This window comes from Dendroctonus ponderosae, unplaced genomic scaffold (assembly GCF_020466585.1).
Source record: "Dendroctonus ponderosae isolate FM_Combo_2020 unplaced genomic scaffold, Dpon_F_20191213v2 Dpon_F_20191213_48, whole genome shotgun sequence".
Classification (NCBI taxonomy): Eukaryota; Metazoa; Arthropoda; class Insecta; order Coleoptera; family Curculionidae; genus Dendroctonus; species Dendroctonus ponderosae.
Genome location: NW_026018695.1, coordinates 39,759 through 64,378, shown reverse-complemented (window position 1 = coordinate 64,378; position 24,620 = coordinate 39,759). Strand labels below are relative to the sequence as shown.

The 24,620-nt window shown below is 39.2% G+C and overlaps 2 protein-coding genes and 1 long non-coding RNA gene across 6 annotated transcripts in view; 1 reads left to right on the top strand and 2 right to left on the bottom strand.

The window, feature by feature from the left end:
- The window catches only part of LOC125502303 (partitioning defective 6 homolog beta-like), a 25,280-nt gene extending 3,599 nt beyond the window's left edge, over positions 1-21,681 (top strand). For 2 of the 4 annotated variants that reach the window (XM_048666318.1, XM_048666317.1), the window contains 3 exons: positions 615-872; positions 926-1,062; positions 4,264-6,659. In XM_048666318.1, the coding sequence (XP_048522275.1) occupies positions 615-872; positions 926-1,062; positions 4,264-4,530 (662 nt within the window). In that variant the 3' untranslated portion in view covers positions 4,531-6,659. Of the gene's footprint in view, positions 1-614; positions 873-925; positions 1,063-4,263; positions 6,660-21,289 lie in introns of those variants that run through there. The other 2 variants (XR_007281473.1, XR_007281472.1) reach the window with 2 other exon arrangements.
- Positions 1,084-2,983, bottom strand: LOC125504415. The gene is made up of 2 exons (XR_007281476.1): positions 2,439-2,983; positions 1,084-1,295 (listed from the first exon to the last, which is right to left on the bottom strand). It is a non-coding gene; the product is annotated as an uncharacterized LOC125504415 (long non-coding RNA).
- Positions 13,446-24,620, bottom strand: LOC125504412 (guanine nucleotide-binding protein G(s) subunit alpha-like). The gene is made up of 6 exons (XM_048666312.1): positions 24,523-24,620; positions 24,313-24,383; positions 23,744-23,951; positions 23,328-23,578; positions 18,789-18,916; positions 13,446-18,126 (listed from the first exon to the last, which is right to left on the bottom strand). Exons 1-6 carry the CDS (start codon positions 24,618-24,620, stop codon positions 17,980-17,982), a joined length of 903 nt encoding a protein of 300 aa, XP_048522269.1. The 3' UTR covers positions 13,446-17,979.

Sequence of the window (24,620 nt, the reverse complement as noted above, 5' to 3'; positions counted from 1 at the left end):
TTACTTGTGTAGTTTGAAGCCAAAATGAGCGCCTGAAGCGTCAACTGATCAAAAGTCTGCAGTAATCAAGAAAAGCTGTGTTGGTGCTATTAAAAAAGTTTTCTGCGCTTTTTTCTGCACGATTAAGGACCTTGAGCGTCACACAAAAAACTGGTTTTTAGGAACAAATTGCGTTGTCTGCTGCTGCAATTTGAAGGAACATTTCTGAGCAACCGCTTTTCTGATCTTTTTTATATAAGAAAACTGAAAATGTATCATTGATTGGTAGAAATGTTTTCAAATATACTACTTCTGAAGATTTAGTGGGGAATAAAGGCTGTTAATTGGTGTTTTCGAAGTGCAATTTTTGCGTAGTAAAAAACCTCGATCGCTCCAATTGTATTTGGCTTGAAAGTTACTTTTTTCGATAAATGTTCGAAGAAGAGAAATTTAATCTTGTGTTTAGTTACAAAACATATAAAATAAAAGAGCAAAATCCGAAAAAGTTTTGAGATATTTGGTTTATCTTTAAACTTATATGTTGAGATCCAAAAAAAAAACGCAACTTTCGAATTTGGCTGTGTAACGTTCATTTTCTTAATTTTTCATTAACTAATTCATTAATTGTCTTGCAGGTGACAGTTTAGAGGAGCTGAACGGCTACGGAACCATCAAGCCGCGCAACTTAATCTCGACAATCTTGGGGGGCACCCCAGCCCGAACCAAAATCCTCCCCATCTCAAATCCGCACGATTTCCGACAAGTGTCGGCCATCATCGATGTGGACATCGTGCCGGAGACGTGCCGAAGAGTTCGGCTGCTCAAGCATGGTTCCGACAAGCCGTTGGGGTTTTACATCAGGGATGGAACCAGTGTCAAGGTTACACAAAACGGTGCGGTTTGTTTTACGCCGTGCAAATCGACGCTAAGTCCACTTCTGTTGCAGGCTTAGAGAAAATACCAGGCGTGTTTATATCCAGGCTCGTGCCTGGCGGTCTGGCAGAGTCGACAGGCCTGCTAGCGGTCAACGATGAGGTGCTGGAAGTGAATGGAATCGAGGTGGCCGGGAAAACTCTGGATCAAGTACGTTGCCCAAACAAACAATTAAGCGGAAGTATTTTTTATTCGATTGGAAGCATCATAGGTTTGTTCTCATGGCAAGTTTACAACCGGTTCGTGACTGTTTCCAAACCAGTTTTAACGCGTAGATGCGTCACCAGGGTTCCGTTTTGGCTTGTTCTTGTTCATAGTTGATATTGGCGTAGAATACATATGGCCAATATTCAAAGCTTGCCACTTCTACGCTGTCTCTTGTGCTTAAATAGTCCATAAATTAAGTTTCATCGGCCTTGTCCGTTCTTCAATTAAACATTCTAAGTAGGTCTGTATAGGTAGCTGAATGACAAAATTCAGAAACTTCACGTTCTTCCGTCGATTCAAAATCACTCGTTCTGATTATTTATTTATTCATTTATTGACCACACGCCTTAAAATGGCATCCTTTTGCTTGAAGAAAATTTGTGTGAGAACAGTGGACCGTTACTTTGAAACCAATCAAATGTCTGTGCGAAAGCAATTTGCTTTATTGCGGACATTAGTTGTCAGGAATCGGTTTCTTGCGGCTGTGAGAACGAACCTCGTCAATTACTTTTACTTTTTCGCACGGACTATTCGCGAGTTCAACTACCGATGGTGGCGCTGCTAAACGTCAAATTACTAGTTGTCGAGTGTCAGTTGAGACTTGTTTATTTATTCGCGAGTTCAAAAGTCCAGGCGCCGCCTGGTGGCTAAAATTATAGCTACAAGTTAACTAGTAATTTGACACTTGTTTTGTTGGCATTGGTATCACATTGGTGTTTACATCTGATTGTGATTTGTTTTGTTCTATTCAACTTTTTGCAAGCTTTTAAAGAAATAGAAACCGGTCGAAAAGTGTGTAAGCATTGTTTTAAACATAAAACAATACACAATTTATAATAACAATAAATGGCATCAACTCCAATAAATAAACAAGTCTCAACTGTCACTAGACAACGAGTAATTTGACGTTTAGCAGCTCCACCATCGGTAGTTGAACTCGCGAACTAGAGTTGGTGACATTTATAACATAAAACAATACTTAAACACGTTTAGATCTGTTTCTATGTATTTCTTTAAAAGCTTGCAAAAAGTTGAATATATCAAAACAAATCACAATGAGATGTAAACGCCAAAGTGACACCAATGTCAACAGTACAAAGTGTCAAATTACTACATAACTTGTAGTTATAATTTTAGCCACCAGGAGGCGTCTGGACTTTTGAACTCGTGAATTAAGCCCACTGTGCGCAATAGTTAATGTGATAAATTGAACTTGCCACTCTCATTATATTTTTTCGTATTTTCATTAAAAAGGATCGACATTTTTAATTAATTACTTAGGTTTACCAACAACTGATCCAAATTTAAAGTTTACTTACAATTTGTAAATTGTGGCTTTGTTACCAATTCAGTCTGAAGTCTTTTTCTGCTTTCTCCAATGTTGCAACACACGCAAAACATCTTTTTAAATAGCGCAGATGTCATGCGAAACATGCAACTTATGCAATGAAAACAGCTGTTGGAAGGTTGGAAGTTGAAACCCACGCTTACGGCATCTTTACCTTCTGGTCGGGTTCAGCACATAGAATTTTCGACCCTCGTTGTTTCACTTCAATGTGCTTACAAAAACACGCTTTTGAAAAATTACAAACGTCAGAACGTGCCATTGACATCAAATTTAGAATATGAAATTTATGTCTTATTTTACGAACGTCTAATTACGGAAAAGGCTCCGTGCGCTGTTGCCGTGGTAGTGACAATATTTTACGTCATTTCTGTCAAGCATTTACCCATGTAGGGGAGCTGAACGGGTACGGAACCATCAAGCCGCGCAACTCAATCTCTTACCTTACCGTAAAAAACTCTTACTTCTATAGATGTGAATGAAAAATTATTATGTGATAAAGTTGTTTAATTTAATTTAAAATTGTTAAATCTAATTTTAAAATTAAAATATAAAACACACGGAAATGTTAAAATTTGACCGTCTTGATTTTTCATAATTTCCTCATTTCAAAAATATATATTTCGCCTATATTTGCATGAACCGTTTTTCCTATATTACGTTTTAAAAATTATAAATAGCGACAAATCAAAGTAGCATTGAAATTCAACAAGGCGCTTTCTCCACCCCATAACGTTCGCCCCGTAGCACTTTTTTTAAATAAAATTGTTGAAATTTTGATTGGACGAGCGTGTCCCTAAACAATGGCCTCCAAATAGCCCCGACCTAGTTAGACTCTAGTTAGACGCTTTCAAATAGTGGATGCAATTAACCATATTAATCAATACCATTATATTCAAAACGTTATGGATAAAATTGACGTAGATTAAAGAGTAACGGAGGTCAGACACAAAGTCAGTGATTTTCATTATTTTGTTTTTATTTATTTATTGGTTTTGACATTTATAGTAGCAATAAATTACGTAATGTGCTCTTTCTATAGTTTTTTGTTTCATTTGAGGCCAATTTGATTTGCTGTTAATTAAATTTTTTCAATTATAATACAGAAAAGATAACTAATACAAAGTTAGGCAATATATATGTATATTTCTGAAATCAGGAAATTCCAATCGACCTATCCAAAAATATATACGGTGTTTCATAAAAAAAGATTGTCATATTTTGACATTTCCGTGTTTAATATTTTAATTTTAAATTCATATTTAAAAATGTTTAGTAAAATTAAACAACTTATGAGGAAACACCCTGTACGGGTGTTTCCCCTATCTAAAAATATCTAAAATATTCCTCCTCCAAAACGGGAAATAAATTCGATAATGATCGGTTATTTTTCTTTGGAATCCCAAACATCAGCAAATAGCTTGACAGAAATGACGGAAAAAGAACAGAAAATTGACGTCAACTGTTACCACAACACGGCAAGAGCGCTCGGATCCCTTTCCGTAATTAGACGTTCGTTTTGATTTTTGGCCATGCGCGAGTTCCAGTCCAGCGCCCCCTGGCAGCTTAATTATAACTACACTTTAACTAGTCAAATTTGACACTGGAAACTTATTTTGATTAGATGTCATTGGGACTTGATTTCTTTAGTTCTACTCAGCTTCTGCAAGCCTTTAAATATATTGAAAAGTGTCTAAGTATTGGTAGTTGAACTCACGAGTTCTTATTACTCGTTTTGTCTTTCATCCGAATAAAAAATCTTGTTTGACACGACTTTAATGCACGATTTTCTTGACCAGGTGACTGATATGATGATAGCGAACAGCAGCAACTTGATTATAACAGTGAAACCGGCCAATCAGCGAACGGTGGGGCCGGTGCGCAGAGGCAGCTTCAGCAGGAACTCGCACATGTCGAGCGGGTCGCAGCAGTCGCAAACAACGGCGGGCTCCGATCCCGAGGACAAATTCGATCAGGACGAAATCGTCGACTTGACCGCCAACATCAACCTGGAGACGGCGAACAGCAACGGGGGTGGCACTGACGATGGCATTTTGCACTTGTAAACCGCCCCCAACCCTAAGGCAGCTCCTGCTTGGAGCAATGAAATTTTACAATCAAACTTTTGTGATCAAAATTTTAACCTTTCCCAGGTCAGTATCACTCTTTCTACTTACGTTTTTTTTTATTGCGCTACTGCCTAACTGAACTGAATCCGTGTACTTAAAGACTTGTTCTCTACATTCCATATTCTGTGTATTCCAGATTATTTTTCTTATATAGTGTGTAGTCGTGGGGCAGGATCGAGGAAACGGCTGCCCAGACGGGCAGTCGTTTCAATTATCGTAACTGCAATGCAAAGGATTTTCAAAGTGGTGACAGTTCGCGCAAAGAGAGTTAGTTAGAGAGCAAAGTAACAATTTTTTTCCTGATCCTGAGTTGAGTTTTTTGCACAACGTCACCAACTTATAAGCAATGAATTGCACAATTCATTTTTGCTTCTAAATTGTTCGCCGGCAGGAATTCAGCACTGCAAAATTTTGACCAGTCAGCTCACTGCATAAGGAGCTTTTTTGGTTTCTACTGATTTTTCTGGATGGTTTAAGAGTAAGTAAATAAAATAGTGCTTTGCCCGCTGTCAAGTCGCAGCTTTGAGAGGCGCGACAAGAGTACAATTTTTTTACTCAGAAGTCGTTAATTTTAGCAAAACACGCAAGGAACCAAACAGTTTCGCAACGAATTTGGCTTTCTACGGAACGCACAATAACCAACATTTAAGGAACGTTGAGTTACTTGTGAGGTTTTCAGACAAAGTTGCGAATCGCCATTCATTTTTGCTTCTTCAGAGTAGGCTTTCAATGGCTTTATAGGAATTATTGGAGGTTGTTGGTAAGGGTGCCAGAATATAGGGACAATAGTTTGCGTGCAACGATTTTTTTGGAGAAAATTAGCTGGGCTCCAGAACGTCGTAGAGCTTAACGTTTGCATAGAAATCGTAGCAATTGATGAGGAAATTTTAGCTGAAAATAATTTATTCTTTAACTTTTAACATAAAAAATTCCTGATTTTCAAACCAATGTTTAAACTCTTTGCGAGTAAAATAGACCCTTGGAGAACCCTGTCCGACGTCTCAAAAAAAGTTATAGCACGATTTTTTAGAAGCAAAACTAAATTATTCATAGTCTGATAAAACTAAATTAGTTTTAGAAAATTTAAAAAACGCTCAAATCGACAGATTTTTGTTTTTTTGGGTAAGCAAATGAACGGCATTTAATTTAATTGGTCTCATTTTGTGGGAATTGTAGGCAAAGTTATGCGCAAATAGCGGTTTTTGGCACTTTCTTAGATTATTTGAACAGTGAGCTACAGCCGGAAATCGCGCGGAAACTACTATCCTTATATTCTGACTTCTGTCCGAACAACTTCCAATCATATTTTACCGTCTCCCATTTAGGGCCAGGAAAAATCTAATCTGACTACAAATATGTCTTCAAGAGAGCTCGATTAACACAGACACTTTTTGGTTTCCATTTTTTGTTACAGCAAAAAACTAAAATAGTGACATTCAAAGCACTTTGAGACTTCCTTTGCATGCAACCCTGAAAGGCTGAAGCCCGTGAAACTTCCCTGTTTAAGTTGGGGCCTTGTAGAACCTCTTACAGCTCAAGCAAAGAGAGTTGAGGGCCGATTTCGGTTGGGGTTTTGTTGTGTTTTTACTCTTTCCATCCGAAATGGGCCTTCCATTCACCGATCAGCAGTGCAACCGGTCGGCACTCGGTCGCGTGGAACACGCAAATTTTAGCATGTTAAGCATATTGTTAAGTCTAAAGTGGCAGTGTTATCATATTTATTCTTGTGTTAATTACCATTTTAGTGTATTTTTATCGAATTTTACACAATTTTCGTGATATTTATCAATTTTATTTACGGTCTATCATGCACTTAAATCAGTACTTAATTAATCAATTCTACTCTAAGCAGTGTACATATTTTTGTAATTTTAGTTTTCAGTACCTTCCTACATGCATTCCCACAGTTCAAACCCGGTTTTCCCTTACATTATCACTGCTCGCTCCGTCCTAAAATTGGCCTTAAAAAATCCGAAGTATTAAATTGTTAAGAGGTACATGTCAAATGCAATCGTTTATATACATAGAGTTGCATCACATATAGAAATATATATATTTCAAGTTACTGTCTAAAACATTTCACTTTTTCTGGTCGTCGGCCGGCTGTTTCACAAAGTAGCCCCAAGGGGCGAACTGTTGGCCCCCGTCCTCCTCGGTCGGGCCCCTGAACACCTTAATCTGCACTCGACCTGCAACACCAACCGTTTTAATTTGAAGGAAACTGGGCAGAATGGTGCGTGCCTGGCCTGGCTGGTTCGTAGGCGTCTTGAGGCTGCGCCCATATCAAGGCGGCGCACATTAGCAGAATCTGAAACTCCCCCAAATTTTTTAAAATACAGGCTCGTTCAGACGGTGACATCGATGTCATGACACTAGGTGTTCACACTCGCCAACATATTTTGTCGCGACAGACTCTCGTGTCCTCCAAGTGAAAGAAAATATCGCGCTAAAGATTGACAGTCTTTAAGAAATGTCAAAATGTCACCGAGACATCGGCAGTGTCATGATGTCGCGAGTTCTACTACTGATGGTGGCGCTGCGAAACGTCAAAATACTCGTTGTCGAGTGACAGTTGAGAGTTGTCAGACTTGCTATTGATTGAGATTTATTGGAGTTGATGACATTTATAACTTCATTGTATATACTTTCCTGAAATCCTATATACTTGGCATGCATTTCAGAAAATGCATGCCAAGGCTTAAAGCAGCAACAACGCTACACATAAAAACTGATGATGGTGGAAAAACACACCGAAACGTATTTTGATTAATAAATAGAGACAATAAATCACTGAAACCCAGGAATAGATTTGATTTGACATTTATAACATAAAACAATACTTACACACTTTTCAAACTGTTTCTTTAAAAGCTTGCAAAAGTTGATTAGAGCAAAACAAATTACAATCAGATGTAAACACCAATGTCAACAAAACAAGTATCAAATTACTACAACTTGTAGTTAAAATTGTCGTCACCAGGTGGCGTGTGAACTTCTCGCGAATATCAAACAATTTTGATATGTGACACTAACGTCACGACATTATGACATTGGGACACTCGGGTGTTCAGACAATGACATTGTTGTGAAATTGACGTCACGACATTAATGTCACCGTCTGAACGCGCTTTAAAGCTCACTGCGACGCTAAGATGCGAATATTTACCTGCAAAGTTAACATGATTGGTACTGAGCAAAAGCACCACTGGTTCCAACTATTTATAGCTTGTGCAAAAAAACCCGTTAAGAGAAATGGTCTCGCTTCCATTGAGAGTGCGGTTTGAGCGAGTGAAAGCGTTACCACCGAAATAACGAAGGCGCGCCGGCATAGGTCAACATTTTTTTACGCGAACATAGAGAAGAATTAGAGCGAATATCAAGATTTTTTACCAAAATAATGTCTTCAGGAATCTGTATGCTTTCTACAATGTTTGGTTTAACTGTTTGGCCTTTCCATGACTAATAAATGAACGTAGTTTAACTAACCACAAACGGTTTGATTTCAGTTGTAGCTGAACATTTCATGCTTCCGAAGCGTTCTAATTGTATAAAATAGCGAAAATTAAACCATACAAAACGATATCGGTTACTTGGCTTTTTGGCAATTTAAGCTTTCCTCTGTTCAAATTTTTCAAAATTTTCAAAAATTCCGTCATTCGGGGTGAAGGCGGAAGATGCTCAGTTTTTTCTTAATAAAAAGTAAAATTTCGATAAGAAAATTTGCAATTAAATAATTTAGAGTTTTCCGTGTCCCTTTGGTCGAATTCCATAGAACAAATGGATTAAGCGTTAAAAATGGTTTTGGCACCTAGAAAGAGGCGTATTCTTAAACTTATTAAGTTTCTCTTCTTCTTGCGAAGAATTATTTTTATTCCTTTGTTCTTATCGTGTAGGGTAGATTTTGTAATTTTATCATTTTGAGCAGCAGTCTTAAAGTTGTTCAAAAAAGATTCTGTTTCTGCCTTCTCGCATGTCTTTCTTCTCTCGACGTTAGTTTCATTGTAGTTCTTAAAAATAATGCCGATTTTCTTTTCATACTGCCTTAACCATGGTGTCCCCCTTCACCTCTATAAAATGACTTTTCCTACTGAAACGCAATTATTTAAGACAAAAAAATATTCTCTAATGAAATAGCCAATCTCTTGTGTGCAACAGTCTCTTGTAGGTTTCAAGTTCCAAGAAAAAAATTAGTTTATAAATTCTTCATCCTGTGCTTTCCAAGACAAGAATTTCCTCGACATTCATGATCCGAACAAGAAATTATGTAAGTAAGATGCAAATTTTGAGGCTCGCCGACCTCAGGCACCCCCGGGACCGGTTTAGAACTTATTAGCTGGGTTTAGCCTGAAATTGCCATTGAATTATCCGGGTTTTCGCCCTGATTTTGGCGTTTAACCAGGGAGGCATTTTGTCCATTTACGCTATCGGAACTACGGAAAGACATGTTGAGGCTGCCATGGCGTTGTTAGTTAGTTGCCAGCGTTGTTGTCCCTGGTGAGTCTTTCGGCTGCCCGGTCCAGGTGTTCCTTTTTTGCCGTCTGATGGATCCTGCTGGTGCTTTCCAATGTTCTCTGGAAAGCCTGCCAGTTGGTGACACAAAGATCTTTCCGGCCTAGACATGGCTGCTCATCCGTGCAATCATGAACGTCTGCATCTGGGCTTGCATGGCTTGAATTGTTTGCTCCAGTTGTTCATTCCCCATTGGTTGAAGTTGGGAGGCGGCAGGTTCTTCTTGGCTGCACATTGTAGCTTCCGGTTCTAGTGGCAGCTTGTGGTGTGCACTGTGAGCTGCAGGAGTTTCTTCTCTTGCCTGTTGTTTTGTGCAGGAGGCTTTGCAGGGCATCCTGAGTAAGAGGATGGGTGGGCTGCCCCTCGGTTTCGCCTCGGGCGTCAACTTCGACTATGTATTAACTCACCTCTAATTTTGGCCTCGTCCCACGATTCCAGCACTCCTCTGTTGACCACAGGGAGTTGTTTTTCCTCCTCTAACTGATAGATGTGATATTGGTACTTGTCGGTACCCTTCAATCAGTAATCATTTGTCGTAGGGCGCGTTCGAACTCCTTTGGTTGTTACCAGTGTGGCCAGAATTCCGTTAGCATTGTCGCCCAGGACTATCTCATTTATCGCCCACAGTCGCAATTGCTGTGCTGTCAATCCTCGCAATCCCTATTATCTTTACGACAATTTCAAAGAGCATTTTTCGTAATTTATAAAACAAATGTTTGCATACCAAATTTTGTAATTAAATACTGTAAAAAACAAAACAAACGTCTAAAAACGTAATGATTTATCTCTTTAGTCGAGGAAGTGAGTTGAAACATGATTAGGAAGTAAAATAGTTCCGGTCAGAAATAAAATTAAAATAAGTAGACTTATGTCTATTAATTTTCATTTTATATAATATTGAGTAAAATTGACTTTATTCAACAAGAAAAGGCAGCATAACAAGTTCGATTGTTCATAGTTCTTAAATCTCATTCTAAATAAGTTTAGGAAATAGGATATTTGAAAATATTTTGTTGCAAATCTCCAAAACTTCCTGGTCTTGTTCTGATTTATTTTACAATTAAGTATAGTATCATATCTATAGTCGCCTAAGTGAAAAAATCGTAAAAGATAACAGTGACAACACGCCAAACAATAAAGTAAAAATTGAGAAATACCGCCCAAAAGTCGCATAGCGACTTTCTTAAAGCTTTCGTAGCAAAAAGCCCGTTTTGCGATAAACCGCCCAATCTGGCCACACTGGTGGTGACACCACAGCGGTAATTAATTTTTCCAGCCACGCTCCACATGGGAAATGAGCAAATAGGCTCGAAACCGGTCTTGAGGGTGCCTGAGGTTGGCGAAGCTCGAAACTGGTAAACTATTATTGGTGTCTACGATCTCGAAATAAACGTGAGTTGTTTTTGAGGAATTTCGTTAAAACTTTTCTTTTTAGTTTAAATTGGCAACACCCATTTCGACTTCCTATTCCAAATTAGACCTTGTGGCTACAATAGAAGCAGTTGTGTCTGTTGTAACAGATACAGGGTGTGTGTGTTCAAAATTGTGTTCAAACAACTGCAAGTTTTGACCGCTAATAACTTGTTTAATTTAAATGGAACACCCTATAATTTATGACACGAACAGATAAAAAATCTAATTTTCTATTGAGTACTATAAAGGTTTCCTATACCAAACTCCTAAGGTTTTCATAGAAATCGCAATTTTCCGTTCAGTCAATTTTCAAGTGCCTGTCCACTCTCCAACATAGCCAGCGGTATGTTGGCCGCAGCCTGACGGATATTATAATTTAAATCTTCCACGGCTGCGGGATGGTTTAAATACACAATAGAGGTGTGCTATGAGGGTTATTTTTTTTTCTGTAACAACAAGGTTACAACGTTTCAGTTTCACCTTGGTAATAGGTTTCAAAATGCGGTTCCAAAAGGAACATGTTACTTTTTTAATTTTTCATTAAAAATGCAGAATGATGATGATGATGGTAGAAGTAGTGATGATATATCATGATTTCCTTTAGAGTAACTACTTAAAATTACTCCTCAGAAGTAACTACTTAAAGAACAAAAAACTGATAATAAACTAAACTGATTAAATAAAATATACGGTTTATGCGCGAAATCGTTTAAAAATCTCATTGTTATTTAAAAATGAATTAACATTTAAGAATAAAATTGTTTGCAGATGATTTTTACTGATTCTAGTTCTTCGCGCGATTATGATAGCACCCGCTTTAGAAAATAATCTCTCGCATTTCGTTTCACAATAACATTAAATAATCCACAATAACAACAAACATAAATGCGTGTTTGGCAAACCTGGACGAAGTATTACTCGACTTAATTTTGGTACCACCAAAAAATAATTTAAAAAAATATATCGACCCTACAACGCTTATTACTATTCAAATAACTTTTATTTCATCTCTGACTGAATTTATATTTAAAAATGGCCAGCTTGCTTAAATTCAGGTGCACATTCTGCTAAAAACGGTTGTTATTTTACATTTCAACTGTGATGGAATTTATGTCTTAGACTCTTAGTTTGCTCACAGCTCATATGCAAGAGTACATTCTTCTTAGTTTGCTGATTATGGGTAAATAACTCCCGAGCTAAGTTTCTTGAGATAAATTTCTTTTTTTAAAGATTTATTACATAATGTCAGAAAACTAAATACTTATAGACTTAAAAATGCTGAATTATATTATCGCAGCAACTAAACAAATTTTTGCTGGTTTCTGGAGAACTGAACAGTAATTCTTATAAACGAAAAGTGATACACAATCATCAAGGGAACGCGCAACTACATACAACATATTTTCCGTTGCAAATGGTTACTGAAACTGCTGCAACTGGATAGAGCGAAAGCGCTCGACGATGCCGCAACGATTCTGTGCTGACGCGAACCTCTTTTTCAGATTTATGAGACGGTTCGAAAAGAAACGTTTAAGTCGGCAAACGGCTGCAGCTGGTGCGAAGTGCGCACAACTGTTTCTGTTTTATGAGACGGTTCCAAAAAGAACGGTTTAAGTCGGCAAGCGGCTGCAGCTAGATAAATGGCTCGACGGTGTCCGAAGTGCGCACCGCTATTTAGGTTTTATGAGACGGTTCCAAAAAAAAACGGTTAAATCGGCTAGCTGTTACTCCGGTTTCAGGTTACACGTTTGGAACACTGTAATACACGAGCGTCTCGGACACCATCACATTAATTGTTGCTCATTTTTATCTATGGTCGCAGAGTTTCAATGTTTGCAGGCGTTCTAACGACACAAACGGCTTCATAACAAACTCCCTCCTCTACTCTTTGTATTTTAATGTTTCGCAAGCCCGGTACTACTCACACTAACCCTATTTTGTCCTCTTGAAAAAAGTTCAGTTGCATAAAACAATTTAATTAGTTTAATGTTCCTATTTGGTCAGTTCGATTATCTAATTATCTCGATAAAAGTATCTGGTTTAAGGTTATGGAAATTTACTGACCAAATAGATTCAAAATATTACTTTATACTACAGAAATTCACGTTTTGCCACTGCAAATAAATTTTTATTTGAGGTAATGACAGTCTCTGGACAAAGTGAGAGTCAACTTATTGAATCATAGTATACGAACTTCCTGGTGAACACCAGGAGGGGAGGGGAATCTACACGTTCCAATGGAAAAGGTACCTGCGTTAGATGTTAGGATCCGTTCCGAAGAAATATGGGAATCACTCGATTTATGAGATCTTTGAAGTTATATTGGGAGAATACATTGTGGCATTGTCAATAATTTTCCATAAGCTGTATCAGTCTAACAACATTTAAAAAAATCAGGCCCATAAGTCGTTTCTAAAAGGCGCCATTTTATTTTGACATTCGCGCCCGTAGTGCGCCTCCGCAAGGGCCAAATTGGGCTACGAACTGCTGCTCCATCCACCGTATTCTCCAGATTTGGTCCCGTGCGACTTTTTTTGTGTTCCAGACTGGAAAGTCACGCGCCGCGCAGAAATTTGAGTCGAATGCGGAGGTCATCGCCACCACGGAGGGCGACTTTGCGGATCTCGAGAAAACGTATTTTTCAGACGGGGGGTTAAAGAAGTTTTCCAAAATTTTCGGTTTTTTTGTACATATTATACTATCCTGTGTAGAATGGCGTTGATAAATTCTGCAATTTTTCGCGGGCTGAAAATTGTCTGAAGGCCACTGTTCAACAGGCTTTTGACTTTTGGGAAGCTGAACACACACACTGGCGATTCACCACTAAAATTTCCCTTGCGCTCGGGTGCACAGCACTTACAGCCCTGGACCTCGTGACGTCAGAGCAGGCAGGCCTTTATTCCGATGGCAAGTGAATAAAACCGCCAGCCTTCTTACCATATACTTAACACTTTTTATTCCTTAGTACAGTTTTTTGTTTTAAACGACACTGTATACTAGACGTTCGCAAATCATGACAAGCTACAATTTGAGCCGAATTTTAGAGATCTCCAGTACAGCACAATGAAACGCGCGTTAGTCAAAGGTTCATTAAATACAAAGCTTCCATCAGTTCCACGGTGCTGCACCACGTATATATACACAATGCCTTAACCTAAACAATACAAAAATGAATAATGCCCTTAAATCTACCATCTGTTAAACATAAACGTGTCCAGCGCAAGTGGAACGCATCACTATACAGCGTCATTTAAGCGAATAAAAAAATCCACATAAGAATCTTTCAATTTTTTCATTTTTTGTAGTAATCGCGCATTAAAGCCCGACTAGATTGTGGCAAATCGACTGTCGGCTTAATCCGCCGTCCGCCCCATTTGGCCAATAATCCGGGTTTTCGAACACAAAATTAAAGATAAATGTAAATTACAGCCACGAGCAGGATCAATGGCCCAAGAGGGTGGCACACGTAAAGGCCAACAGCCAAATTGCCGGCCGAAAATCCGCCAATCGAGCCCATAGGCGCGTTCAATTAATTTACCTTACGTATATTATTAATTCTGCGTTTCAACTACCTTTTAAGTACTTTACAAAACAACTCGCTATATAGGGAAATGGGGGCGGGGACGAAATGTATCTGAAAAACCAGGGTGAATTTGTTGGCAATGTCCTCGACTTGTGCATGGGCCCCGGGGACATTTCTCTGCTGATTGTACAAAATATCTTAAACTTAACTATGGGGTGCCAAAGGGGGTGCTTGGGGCCCCTTAATGCCACTCGATAGGCGCTGCACGGCTATGAAATGGCCAATCAGGTGCTGCCAGTCCCCCTCAGCTCACACGTGTTCTACAAGTAAACATATTGCACTAGCTGATAAATAACAAAAAATAAATATAAAAAGGTTCTATGTAAAAATAGGTTAACATGTGTAAAAGTAACATTACATACACTGTATCACATTTTTCAATGGGAACTGCTAACGGGAAACACTGTGTTTTTTGGATTCATTCAACACGCGCTTTAGGTGCCTTGTTCGCATCTAGGAAGAGCGAGTAATTTTTGCGTGTCCTGCAAAAAATGTGCCAGCAAGTTTCAGTTATTCGGAATATTTTTGAACTCACACTCACAGTCTTTTTTGAAACTTGGATGGTTTTTGAACCAAAAATTAAAGCGACGTTGTTGTCCGTTAGCCACTTAAGAGCCGTTAAGAGGCGAAGTTTTACTTCATTTTTTGCTGGAAAACCATCGCTTTCAACCAAAACACCCAAGGAGGGAAAAGTTGAACACTTGAACTGAGTTGAGGAACTTGTTTAAGAGCAAAACTAGTAGGCAATTAGTGTTTAGCTCGCTTCGAAAAGAGTGAAATTAGTTTTTCCTTTGTCAAAATTATGGGTTTTATCAAAAACATTCAAGAGGCAAAAAAGAGCCACAATGAATGCGGCTTTCCATAGAACAAACTAAAATCCCAATTTTACATGCGCTCAGGTACTAGTGGTACTTTGAACACAGGCAAAGTGGCAAATGGAATGTTCTTTTTCTGTCTACAGCTTGTCAACCAGCACTGGTTTCCTCATGCAGATATATTTGCAGTCAAGCTTGAGTCATTTGAACATTTTTCGGTTTATAGTGTTTTTTCGGAAAATTTGACGGCTTTTGAGCAAAAACTAAAGTAGTGTTTTGGTTTGGCTGTTAAGGCATTAGCTTTAAGGGACGCGACAAAGAATTGTGCCTAATTGTTTTGCTCGAAAACCGTCGCTTTGGGCCAAAACACTTAAGACAAAAGTGGCCAAATGAATGTCGCTTTCTATAGAACAAACAGAAATCCCCATTTTAGCTGCCTTGAATTAGTATATTAGTTTCAACACAAACTGGCAATCAGTCGTTCTTTTTTTGCTCGCAGCTCGTTAACCGGCAGAATATTCTTCCTACAAACATACATTTTTGCAAACAAACATGCTTGAGCCGTTTGGACACTTTTTGGGTTCTAGAGGTTTTTCCGAAACTTGGATGGTTTTAGAGCAAAAAACACTATAGTGATTTGGCTGCTGTTAAGCCATCAGCTTCAGGAGACGTGAGAAAGAGTTCCTCCTGATTATTTCACTCAAAAACTGTCGCTTCTTGCAAAAATATTTAAGAGGCAGAAAAGTTCCCAATGAATGCGACTTTCGATAAAACAAACTAAAATCTCCCATTTTACTTGCGCTCAAGTACTAGCGGTACTTTGAACACAGGCGAAGCGGCAATCCAATGTTTTTTCCGTCTACAGCTTGTCAACCAGCACTGGTTTCCTCCTGCAGATATACATATTTGCAGTCAAGCTTGAGTCGTTTGAACACTTTTCGGTTTATAGTGTTTTTCTTAAAATTTGATGGTTTTTGCCCAAAAACTAAAGTAATGTTTTTGGTGGCTGTTACGCCATTAGCTTTAACGGACGCGATAATGAATTACGCCTAACTGGTTAGCTGCCTTTAATCAGTAGTACTTTCAACCAGACAAAGCGCTCATCAACTGGGCTTAGCTCACGAAGGAGAAATGAAAATCCGGTTGAGGATGGCTAATAGGTTCGAAACGTTAACACACATTAACGGTTGAGCAGTCAGTCCAGGCCAGAATACATTTTTGTAGCTCACCCACCACAAACTGGTTAATGGCACTAAAGGGTATGAATAAATCCAGTCAAACACAGTGTTCGCTTGTGCAGCCGTTACATCGATAAAAAATGGGTCACACTGTATAAACAACAATTAAATGACATTTCCGTTGAATAATTTCCAAGTCAAGAGCAACGAAACAAAACAAAATCAAACACAACAGCTCAGTTTGTTCGAACGCGGATTTTCTGACCGAACAGTTCCGGTTCGCACGTTGGAGGCAAAAAGGGGCCGGATTCGATCGATCAATTTTGTCATTGGTTTTTGGCACCTTTCTGAACGAGTTTATGGCTAAAGGAGAATCGAAAATGTGGGCATGCAGAATTCCGCGCTCAATATATATACAGGGTGGCACGTGCAACAACCGCCCGGCTAAGAATTCATGCCGCTTACGCAGAAGAGGATAGCCGGCCCTTTGAGCCTCGTCACACTGAAATAAATGTACATACACTGAAATCTGTGGTGTGTGTGTGTGTGTGGGAAAATGTACACTGACACTGATATTCGCTAGTTCACTATATAAAAACACAATTCACTGGTCTATGTATGTTTCATAATATGTACCATCTAAAACATTTAAAATTGAAATAAGTCCCAAGCTTCAAAGAGACGAAAATTCACATCACATCGATCGGGCGAGAGGAACCTTAACTTTCGATTACTGAATTTATCACGACGTTTCGAACGCCAAACTTCCTCAGGGTTGTTTAAATATACACGCACGCATGCAGACACTCGCACAGACGCTCGCTCGCTTCCACTCCCATGTCTAGTTAGATAGAAAACAAGGACTAGTAGCCGGAGGGGAAAAAGTTCCAACTTTTGCACTTCGACTAGGCAAACGGGACCTGATCGGTCAAATCGGGGCGATGAAAAAAAGTCCATTCGGGCAGGGTTTAACAATGAAGATCGTTTCGGTAGTTAGTGGGGCCTTTGTACTATGCAATAATTATTAGTGGAGATTCGAAATTGTCCTTCCGTAATCTGAATTGGCGATAACCAAGCGTGCGAGCCGGATTATCGCCCCCATCCAGCTCGACCTGCCTCACCTGAGGTAATTCAGTTAAATGTTTGCGTTGCATTAAGTTGGTCCTACTGATTTTTGTTTATTAATTCTCTGGGCGATTTTTTGTCGCTTGTTTTGTGAGGAATTGACAGCGACTGTTGTTGTGAACAAGCGAAAAACCACGCGCCCACTATCGGTGCGTAAAAATGAAACCAAAGTGCTCCAATTGTTGACAGTATCGACTGTTTGCACCTTGTCTTAGGGCCTAATATACAGAACCTTAATTAGGATACACAGGGAATGCCTGTCTAGAACATCGATAAACTAATGAAGGTGGGGGGAGAAAAGGTTCAGTGCGGATTTGTCAGAATCTTTGGGCCTCAACAAGCATCCATGTCACTCATGTCCTAATCCCGTCATGGCCGTCTTTACAGGGCCCGTTTATACAGGATGGGCGCCGATTTCTCGGCTCCACAGTCCGTCCGGACTTGTGCGGGGGACTCAAAGCAAAAATCATCGAAGCCCGCGTTCAAGCGCCACGATTACCCCTCTAAGCGGCTACTGATTGTCCCTTTGGACCCCACTGTATAAATCGCCCACATCCATGCCACTCATGTACACAGTCATCATAGTCAGCCCAAGAAATCCCTCCCTCCGTGAGAAGATCGTTTACCCGTATAATCTGGCATGGCTGGAAAGTCGCAGACAACCTTGAAGAGAAGCGGCGGCAGCAGCAGCGGCAGGAAAATCATCAGCCAGACGAACAGATGAAATGTTGGCGGTGGTCATTTGGTGGTTACTTGGGGGCGGTTATAACAGCTCGTATTGGCGCAGGTGCATGCGCTGAATGATGTCCCGACAGTCGTTGAACACTCGCTTAATGTTTTCCGTGTCTACTGCGCAGGTGAAGTGCGGGTAGCAATAGTGTTTGCCCTCACCTGAAGCTGTGCTGATGCGCTGAAAACAAACGCACACCATTCAGTTACATTGAGACGAGCGTCTAACCGTGCGCTGTTGCCGTGTTGCAGTTATATTTGACGTCTGTCAAACATTTATTTACCCATATTTCCCATATAGGAAAGATATGTGAATGGGAAATTATCGTGCCTAATTGAGTTTTTTACTATGTTGGAGGAATAATTTCAATACTATACGAAGGGGCGGAGTATGGTAAAATTAACAGAAATCCTGAACGTTCACATAATGCAATTTTCTTAACTTCGGATATTCATCTTCACCTTCAATTCAAAACAATGTTAATTATTCACTCCATTTTGCAGAAAGTCTTGAAACAAATGTTGCGTCCAACAGTAGACATTCTTGAATTTCTAAACGAGTCTAACATAATCTGCAACATTTGAATCATACTTATCTAAAAATATCTAAAATTCGTAAATACTGCTAAAATAAAAAATATTTCACCCCCAAAACTGTAAATAAATTCGCTGATGGTCAACTATTCTTCTTCGAAATCTATGCTAAACATCGGTAAATTGCTTGACAGAAATGACGGATAAAAAACAAAATTGGCGTCAAATATTACCACAACATGGCAACAGCGCACTTAGACCGTAATTGAGCGCCAACTTCAACTTTTTTGCAGTGCGACCACAACTTACCAGGAACTCGTCACGAATGAAGTACTTGGCCCTGAACACTTCGGGATGTTCGTTATTCTCGTTGGGTACCTCGGATGGCGGCTGGTACCTCGTGAACTCCGCAAAGTAGTCTTCTAGTTTACTTTTGCCTGAAAGTAGAAAACTGGCCATTAGCTGCGTTCCAGTTTGCCAAATTTCCGATGCAACTTATAACTCGAGAGCATTTGCAGGGTGAATTAAGCGAAAATAGGTGAAAGATGCAAATCGTTGCATTACTGATATTTCTAACTCTGGTCTAAAGTTGGYMGAGAATTTAAAAATACGGTTTTTCAAGGGTTGTTCCGGTGATCTTGCCGGCCACATAATAACCCCTTGGTTTCCAATTCATTTATTATCAAGAATTGTTGACTATTGGAGTGTTATGGGGTTGGTGCCCCATCTTGCTGGGAAAATGTTCCCCCGTTCCGTAAGCGGCAGATCATCAACAAAGGGTTCTACTTGTCTTAAAATGTCTAAATACTTTTGCGATGTTAGAGTGCCATCAGGGACCCATTGACCGATAATTCCACCTCTGAAACACCTGCCCACACATTAAACCCAAATCTCCCTTGATTTCTCTGCTCCACAACTGAATGAGGATTACTTATAAATCCTTCGTCTGTAACGGAAAATCGTGCACTTTGCATCAGTTTTTCAGCAACCAGCGGCAAAAATCCATTCGGTGTTCAAAAACTTCCAGGCCTGCGATGATGTACTTTTCTCCTTCTATACGGTTTCAATTTTGTTTGAAGTTCGTCAAAATTGACAGGCAGGCTGCTACAGTTAAATTTCGCGTTGATGTTTTGGGGTTATTTTCACCGGTTCCTAATAATGTTCCTCATCTAATTCTATCCCTATTTCATTCATATCTTTTTGGCCTTTTCATCTCAAATTGGCCATAATTTTTAGATTATATTGCAATCTTGTGAAAATGTCCCTGAATAGTTGTCTTCTCTCTGGATACAGTTCCTAGCTCCCCGGTTTCTATGAAGCAAACAATTATATCCCACTTTTCACAATTCTCAAATTTCATTTCAGATTAATTTCGTTAATTCCCCTAAAACTCAGACATAAGCGAGATCTATAGGCAGCATTAAGAAACACTTTGACAGCTGTCACTATTGACATTGGCATTCGCCTCGTCGTCCAAAGCCTACCCGTTTAAAGCGGGCATACAGTCTAGACTTGAAAAATTGATGACACAGTGTCCCATATAAAAAGATATATTTGTTGTTAATAACCGGGGAAGTCACATTTGGGAATGTTTTCCGGGCTTTTAAGCCGTGGTCTATGGGAATTTCTTCCTGACGTTTCGTCCACAACTGCGATGGACATTATCAAAGGCGATGAGGCAGTGGACGAAGCGATCTCCCGTACTTTCCGACTAAGACTGAGTCTCATAGTCTAGTGGATCTRGACCACTAGACTCTCTTTMAGAGACAGAAACCACTTTGGAAATTAAAATAGTTAGATATATTTTTATTATAAATTTTMATTCTCCACGAAAAACTACATATGTGTTGAAATGTGTGTATAAATGGCTCATCTTGTTACAGAATTATCGAGAATTTAAAGTATTTAACCTTGTCAAAAGTCACYGGTTTTTYAAATTGTCTTTCATATCCATAGCAACGCATAAACACGATTTGMATTAATTGATAATGTTGACATTTCAACGCTTTTTTCTTTATTTCAATTTTTTTATTATGCCTTTTTTAATTACTTTTTAATTATGCCGTAGAAGTTCGCACTCAACTTGCCCTCCCGGTCTCCAGATCTTTATTTTTAATCCCTAACCTTTCCTCCCTTTTTTCTTATAAAACCCTAATTTTAATTAGGGTTTTATAAAAGATAATGAAAGCTGATGACAAATGATGGTTACTGCTACCACAACGTCAGATAATATGAAGGAGGGAATTCTCTCTGCCTGCTTGTTAGTGACAACTGAAATGTTAGCGCGAGTGCAAAATTATTTTAAAAGAAGAGCAGTAAACAGTTTGAAAGTTGAAGGCAGGCATTTTACGTCGTACTCCGGATCTAAGTGATCAAATGACAAAAATTAGTACACATGAGCAATTTTTCATGTACCTAAAATCAAATTACACAATAAAAAAACTGTCACTGCAATTAAAATTCTAAAATTGCCTTTATTTCTCAAAGAGTGCGTTTTTGGGCGTACAGATTGTATGCCCAAATGATTATTGTTGGTTATGTTGCGTGTTGTGTTTACCCAATAATACACACAGTAATGACTTTTTTGTCATTTTAATATCAAAATGTGGAGACCGAAGCCACTTGCTTTTACGTTCATTTTAACCTCATATTTACTATTGAAGAAAAAGCGTCGAACAGAGCGGTTTAAAGTAAGGCCTATCAATAAGCAAAGACCAACAAAGGGACACTTTCAATATTTTGCGAAAATGAAAAGTATGCACACTTCAATTTTTCCAATTTTTTATTCATCGCATTATGACCCTTCTTAGGTACCTTTCTCAGGGAACGAATATGCAGATTTTGGCATCGAGATTTCAGATTGGACATACAACTGTCCACAAAATTATCCACGAAACTGTAAAAGGCATATGGACAGTCCTTTGCCCTGAATACCTGAAAACTCCTTCAAGTGCAGTAGATTGGCTGACAATTTCCGAACGTGTCACGAATGGACCATGATACCAGATGCATTTAGTGCGCCCGCTATTCGCGCGTTCAAAAGTCCTAACGCCCCCTGGTGGCTAACATTATAACTACAAGTTAGCTAATAATTTGACACTTGTTTTATTGACATTGATGTTTACATTTGATTGTGATTTGTTTTGCTATGTTCTAAACAACTTTTCGAAGCTTTTAAAGAAATAGAAACATATGAAATGTGTGTAAGTATTGTTTTATGATATAAACATCATCAACTCCAATAAATAAATAAGTCTGACAACTCTCAACTGTCACTCGACAACGAGTAATTTGACGTTTCGCAGCGCTACCATCGGTAGTTGATCTTGCGAATTTCAGCCCAGGCATCCTGTTTCTTCTGGGCATTTTTGTAGTCTTTGTGYGCCAAATTGCACAAGTACTCATAATTCTGTATTCGTTCTATTAGCAAGTTGCTAATATCAGAATCTTCAACGAAAATTACTTCTTCTGCCATCTTGCCAAAAACAAACAAAACACGGCCTCGTTTTGACAAATGTCACGCTGTTAGTTACTCACATGACATGAAACTCTTTCTCTCATTGGTTAAATAACCAATTGCACGAACGACGTCGCCGGCGAAAAATACCAACTGCAGAGTTTATCAATCCAGCTAAAATAAACTTTTTAACAAAGTCGAAAATTGTTATCAAGGAAAGTTGGTGAGAATTAAAAAGTATGAATAAAAAACAAATTTAATAATTTTTTAAACATTTACAAACATTTTTCGAATTAAGATAAAATAATAAATTTAATGTACTTTATTCTATATGTATAATTAAATCGTACAACCTCGCTTGACTTTTAGGGTTTTTCTGCTTCTAACGGCGATACAAATACCAAAACACTCCAAATAAGGTTATTTTAATTGTRTTTCTATGTTTTTCCAATTGTAGAATTGGTGCATTATACTAATATAATTATAAATTTTCTCAAAATGGCATGAAATGGAGACCCCTTGGATAGAGGAATATCAGCTTTATAAACGCACAGAACTTCAAAATCACTCCTCTTTTGGCGAATTTTTGATAATTCTTTGCAGATCTTAGCAACAGCTCACCTGGCGGCGATTTTATGCAATAATTGTGTTAACTATTACTCTCTTACTAAAAACAACTTCTTCAGTGTTTTAGCTCATTACTGATTCATTACTTCATTACTGTTTAATTTTTTTTTTCATTCATTACGTCATTACTTATTCAGTGTYGGGTGCGTCAARTAAATCATTTTCGAGTTYATGTGACTGAGAAACTGCGATGCTATTTAAGTTTTTCTAAAGATGCTCAATCGGATTCAGATCTGGCGATTGCGATGGCCATTTTAAAACCCCAATTTGCGAGTTTGTCGTGTGCATCGCACTCTCTGCTTCAACCGAATTATTTTGGCGCAGATGCAATTTTCAGCAGAACACGGAAATCGGAAAATTTGATCCTGAAAAAGTGTCTCCTATTTCATCTCCCTTTGACCTTTGATATCAATAAACGCCCATCTCTCTTCTCCCTTTTAAAAACTGTGTCCATCCAAAACATTTTTTTAAGTCTCAAATCGTCAATTAATTAAAAACCGTAATCGAATACTTCCAATTATCTAAGCCGATTATTCCCATCGGAAATTCTACAGCCAATGCATGCGGTCGCATCAAACATCTACACTTCTGGAGCAAAAACTACTCGTCAAGAAGATAAAAAATCTGTAAAGCGTTGAAAATCGGATGGAAAAAGGTGCAAACTGTATTAAGTGCGCTAACAAGCAAGCCGGCAGACTACCGCCACCCTAAACAACATCGATATAAGGAAAAATGAAGTCTGAACTTACATTGTGATTGCTTACCTGCTAGAATCTTCTCGGCTAGCAGATCCTGCTTGTTGAGGAACAGAATCACGGATATGGTTCGGAGCCAGCGATTGTTCCAGATCGACTTGAACAGCTCGAGAGACTCTTTGAGCCGGTTCTGAGTCGGATCCTCACGCAACACCATATTGTATGAACTGCACGCCGTCACGAAAATGATGGCGGTCACGTCGTTGAAGCACTGAATCCATTTGCGACGCTCGTCACGTTGACCGCCCACATCAAACATGCTAGAAAATGATAAGTACCGTGAAAAGCATCCAGTGTAGGCCTGCGTAACTCAGTGAATTTTTACGACTTGGCGCATTAACCGATGAGTTATAACTCATTAACTCGGCCACAACTCAACACAGTGTTACCCAGGCGTAGTTCAGTGGTCTGTGTTGAGAACTTACTGAAAGTTGACTTTGTCCACTTGAAATTGCGTCTCAAAAATTCCGCTAGTCAAGACGCGACAGCGCAAAATGTCCTGCTCAGTGGGGGTGTAGTTGGGCTGCTTGATCACGTCCACCTGGTCCAGGAAATACTTGGCGCAGTCGATCAGCTGATATTCATTGCTACGCTCGTATGTCGACTGGAAAAAAAACAGGCTTGAATAGTGGCCTCACTGTGAACAGAGTGTCCGGATAAAGAGCGACTGTATCGCAACAACAGTAAAGACCAGACCGGTTTGGGGAAAAATTATTTTAAGTCTAGGGGGAGCAACTTCCACTTTACATTCTCAATACCCTACACACATTCACTCGATTTTGCATTCTTATGTAAAAACCCCGTCGGAGATTAACTCGTGTCTCTGTCGTCTCTCTAGCCGAAAATCCCCAGCCCCAGACGGCACTCTCAATTGCGCCTTAAAACTATTGTGCTAATAGTTTGCTAGAGTGCAGATCTCGAGATGCGCCAACCTCAGGCACCCCCAGGACCGGTTTCGAGCCTATTACCTCTCAGCAGGGTTCACCGGTCCAACCGGTCCTGGGGGTGTCTGAGGTTTTCGCCTCTCGAAATCTGCACTTGGCTATTTCCACGCTGTAATACTTCCTAGCTTAAAGCCGGACAAAAACCCGACTGCTCCCGCCTCTCATAGGCCAATTTCTCTCCTAAACTCCCTCGGCAAATTAACCGAGAAAGTTATCTTTCGACTTCGAAGACTTTCGTCAGAAGGCAAGTGGCAACCTACATAGACATCTCCTTCGCTACTGGCCCGGTGCTGCGGAAGATTTCTTCCTGGCGGGTGTTGGAGAACGAGTTCTCTCCACTCAAGCATATTGAGATCAT

Bases quoted from the DNA above. Each gene is read 5' to 3' on its own strand.
- LOC125504412 (XM_048666312.1), bottom strand. From the start codon at position 24,620: ATGATCTCAATATGCTTGAGTGGAGAGAACTCGTTCTCCAACACCCGC. The intron at 23,952-24,312 runs GTTGGACCGGTG...GTTCACAGTGAG, and splicing joins CTCAGACACCCCCAGGACCG to GCCACTATTCAAGCCTGTTT. The intron at 18,127-18,788 runs GTAAGTTGTGGT...GTTTGTTTTCAG, and splicing joins TCATTCGTGACGAGTTCCTG to CGCATCAGCACAGCTTCAGG.